This window comes from Pinus tabuliformis, chromosome 2_2 (assembly GCF_031772625.1).
Source record: "Pinus tabuliformis cultivar Carrire ecotype Pingquan chromosome 2_2, CPIR1, whole genome shotgun sequence".
NCBI classification, from domain to species: domain Eukaryota; kingdom Viridiplantae; phylum Streptophyta; class Pinopsida; order Pinales; family Pinaceae; genus Pinus; species Pinus tabuliformis.
In genome coordinates, this window is record NC_142300.1 from 996,040,774 (window position 1) to 996,045,211 (window position 4,438).

At 35.6% G+C, this 4,438-nt stretch overlaps 1 protein-coding gene across 1 annotated transcript; it reads left to right on the forward strand.

Moving 5' to 3' along the window:
- Window positions 1–2,446: 2,446 nt before the first annotated feature.
- LOC149196695 (F-box protein PP2-B11-like) lies at window positions 2,447–4,134 on the forward strand. Its single transcript, XM_089403780.1, has 3 exons — window positions 2,447–2,819; window positions 3,214–3,332; window positions 3,476–4,134. Exons 1-3 carry the CDS (start codon window positions 2,538–2,540, stop codon window positions 4,023–4,025), a joined length of 951 nt encoding a protein of 316 aa, XP_089259906.1. The 5' UTR covers window positions 2,447–2,537; the 3' UTR covers window positions 4,026–4,134.
- Window positions 4,135–4,438: the final 304 nt, after the last annotated feature.

A 4,438-nucleotide genomic window follows, 5' to 3' on the forward strand; every position in this document is an offset into this window, starting at 1 on the left:
GCAACCATGGTAGCCTTGGCTCGAATCCAATATATCTAGTGTCAGCTTCATGAGTGGGTGGCGGTGGTTTAGCGCGGATACATGCACATTTTGGATAAGCTAGAGCAATTGGAGGCTTGGATGGCTCATCTGGAGCAACACGTCAGCTGCTCGTTTCACCCCCCTCCTCCACCTGGGATGGGTCCAGACAACCCAGCTCTATTAACCCTGATGATTAAGTATGTGTTTTGGTGTTCTATTCATTTTGTGAATCTTTTGGCATATCTTTCCCTTATGGTTATGGTTGATTAGCTTATGCCCTTTTTAGACTATTTATTTTGGACTCATGACAATGGTCAACAAACCCGATCGGGGTGAGAGGGCTAGACCTTTTAGCATTAACCTTGTAAATATTTCTTCTATAGCTAATAGAATGTTTTGACTTAAAATAAGACAAAATTATATAATGCAAAGGGATGATAAATAAAAGTTGGAATATTGACGAAGGCTTATTCCAAAATATATCCAACAACATTTTCATTTTCTTTAATTGAATTTATTTTTTATAATTTTTTTCATTGTTTAAATTTATTTGTAATATGGTATTTTTATAAAATTTTGAAATGTGAATTTTGTTTCTTGAAATTTGATTTTTATGAATTTGAGATGTTAAATTATATTAAATTCTTTTATATATTTTCAAACTAACTTTTATTTAAATTTATAAATATATTTAAATTTAAAATAATTTGATTAAAATTAATGAAAAAAATATATTAATAAATATTTTCATTTTAAAAGTAAAACTCTGGATCTACTAATATTTTCATTTCAATTTTAATTCTGGTTCTACCAAGAGTTGAGGGATCAAATCTCTTGAAGTGCAAACCCCTTTTATAATGAAAAGAGATTTGATCCCTCTTGGTGCTTGATAGATCCAGAGCTAAGATCAAGCGCGTTAATTACACAAACCTTATGGGGAGAAAAAGAATATCTATGAGATGTTAATTGGTTGCGGAAGCATAAAAGATGACAAACTTATTTTATGGGGTTAGGGAGGGGAAAGGAAAGGGACTTCAACATGACTTTGAAGATACAAGAGATATGAAAAGAAATTGCTAAAAAAATTCGTAGGTTACTTCATTCATATTTTTGAGCATTTGAATCAAATATATTTTAAACTAGTTCTAGTAGTTTTTAGATTGAAAAATTTAAAAAGGAACTGGGAGACAGGGAGGTTGGTTGCAAATAATCTTTGGAAACTTAGGTAGATTTTGATGGTGGTTGAAAGGTTTATAACATAAACATACAAAATTAAGTCATAGGTGGATAACCATAGGTATTCATACCACTAGGCCATTCTTGTTCAAATCAAATCTAAATTAGGGAAACAACAAGCACCTTTTGAATTCAATGACATTTAGTAAAATGATGGACAATTTAGGGAATTGATAATGCAGAATTGTAATAAATATTAAGATGATATGAGGGGATTAACAATGTTTTAGTATATATATGATTATATCAAAATTGTATATTAATTAAAATCTATAATTTTTTTCGTTTGTTAAGTGGACGGAGTTTTGAGATGACTATAGACCTAATCTTTGGCTTGAGTTTTGAGATGACTACAGGCTTAATCTTTGGCTTGAGAAATCTTGACCCAAGGGCATCTAAGCTTTCAAAATCACCCGGGAATAACCCCTGGCTTGGGCCACACTAGCCCTTAATATGATTGGATTTTCGTCTTTTCAACCCAATAACCTTCCTCTCACAAAATGCCTTAATAATACATCTCATAATCATTATTTTATAAGCTACAAAATTCATAAAAAAAGATTAGTTTAATATAATTTTTTTCTTGTATATTTTAAAAATTTAAAAAAAATATTAAAAAATGTTATTCTAATAAACCATAACTGCTATATTTGTGAAATTTTCTATACACTAAAGTAGAAATTGCAAAAAATCGCCATTAAGAAAGAAATTGCAAAAATTAGTCTTAAAAATATTTGCAAAACTTTGAAGAGTTTGTTTTTTCATCTATATAAACGTTAGGAAAGGAGCTGTGATGGCACTTTCAAGTTAAAAAAGTGGTCTTTTGGCATTATCCTGATCAAATAATTTTGTGAAAGATGCCAACATTCAACTCAGTACAACTGGAACCTGTCGACAAGATACAACGTTAGCAGAAAGCGATTTTTTTGTTTACCGTGAAACCAAACCCCAATTCAAATAAATATTTCCAACATCGCCATAGATTGTGCCTATACATTATTTTTTTTTGACAACGACGTCTAACACCACACTTGTCATCAAATTTACTACTTCGTGAATTCACCGACTGCGTGTAACATCCAGATTTTAATTCTTCTTCTGGTACCTTCGTAGTGAAGCAAAATATAGATCGGGAAGGAGAGAATATTATAAAAGGCGTAGTGAAGCAAAACAGACTTTGCGGAGCGAATCCGAACAAAGAAACTACTCTGGTATCCTGTTGTTGTAACCTAACCTAAGAAACTACTCTGGTTTCCTGTTATTGTAACCTAACCTAGTTGATGGAGGAGAGCAAGAAAGGGATAACGATGACAATGGGGGATTTGCCAGAGAGCTGCATATCGCACATACTCTGTTTCACCACACCCAGAGATGTTTGCAGGTTCAGTGCTGTCAATCATACATTCAGTTCGGCCGGCAATTCGGACTCCGTGTGGGACACGATGCTTCCAATTCGGTATCCCCGCCTTCTTGCACGGATGGATTCGCCTTTGGAAATATGTTCCAAGAAAGAGTTGTATTTCGCTCTCTGTCATCCCAATTGGATCGACGGCAGAACCAAGGTAATGCTATATTTCTTTGCCTGAATCTCTTTCAATCGTACTGCAGGGTGGGAAATTAGAGATGGAAGAAGTCGTTTGTCTTTCAATTTCGCCAGATTCACCATTAATGCTAATTGTCAACTCACTGTTTCACTGCTCATTGTTTCACCAAAAGTATGTTAAGCTTCCATAAGCATGAACATGAGCAGCAGATCCTTGCCATACCTTCGGCTGAACCATGAGCAACGGAACCGTGATCTAGACAGTTCATATTAATGGCGAGTCTTGTATAATATATAGGCGTTGCCATGAATGCTAGCGGTCTAGATCAGGGTTCCGCTGCTAACAGTTCTGCCAAAAGTACCCCATGAACAATAAACGTTTATATTTGGCAATAAATGTTTTTTGATTTCAGAAGTTCTGGGTAGAGCGAGACACAGGCAAGTTGTGCTTATTCTTGTCCGCAAAAAATTTGAATATAACTTGGGGAGATGATAATCGGTATTGGCGTTGGATTTCTCAGGATGAATCCAGGTAATCCAACGCTCTGTTCTTGTTTTTTAGGTTAATATTGACAACACGACAACGCTCTGTTCTTTGTTTTCTTTAGGTTAATACTAACAACAAGACAGTATGTAAATAAAAGCTAATAACGCACTCTTGACTTTTGACTACAGTTGCAAGGAGATAGGTGAACTAATTGCAGTCCGTTGGCTTGAAGTGAAAGGTCAATTTGACTGCGAGCTTTTGTCTCCGGGTGCGGCATACAGTGTTTCATTCAGGCTCAAAGTCCATGAGTCTGGCATTATTCGGAACTTTCGTCGTGGATATTGTTTTCGCAGGTTTCCTCGACGTAGTCTTCCCGTTCCCCCCTTGCCTCGAGCATATGGATGGAATCGTAAGCCAGTCAAATTCTCAATTACAACTCCTTGTGGTGATCACCAGATATATGCTCGATATTTGAGTGACATGAATAAACCTGTTGAGACTGAAGGGTACCAGATGGCTCCCTTTAGACATGTAGAGGAAGGGTGGATGGAGTTTGATGCAGGCAGATTTGTTGTGGAAGAAAAGGGAGATAATCCAGGAAGTGTAGAGTTCTGCATGAGAGAATGGGAAGGTGGGAATTGGAAAGGTGGACTTCTTTTAGAAGGGGTTAAGATCCTACCCACTTCATTGGTCAGGGAAAGAGCGGAAAAATATAATTTGGCTCTATTTCATCATTGACTAATTTTAGAGACTTGTAAAGTGTATATTTTGCTTTCTAATTCCACCATTTTCAACTTTATTGTATCTCTACTTGACTAATGGAAGAAATTCAATGTACAGAAATGACTTGTAGAGCGTTTCTCTCATTTCATTATGTTCAACTGTACTGGTTCTCTAGTACATTCAGTGTACAGAAATGGCTATAGCAGCTCCTCCATGGAATCTCCCATTTCACTCTGTTAAATTCTATGCATTTCTACAATACATTCAATGCACAGAAATGGCCATGTGAAAGTTTCTTCCGTCATTAACAGTTAGCTGTGGAATCTCCAATTTCACCATGTTAAATTCTATGCATTTCTATAATACATTCAATGTACAGAAATGGCCATGTGAAAGTTTCGTTCGTCACTAACAGTTAGCTGAAGGAA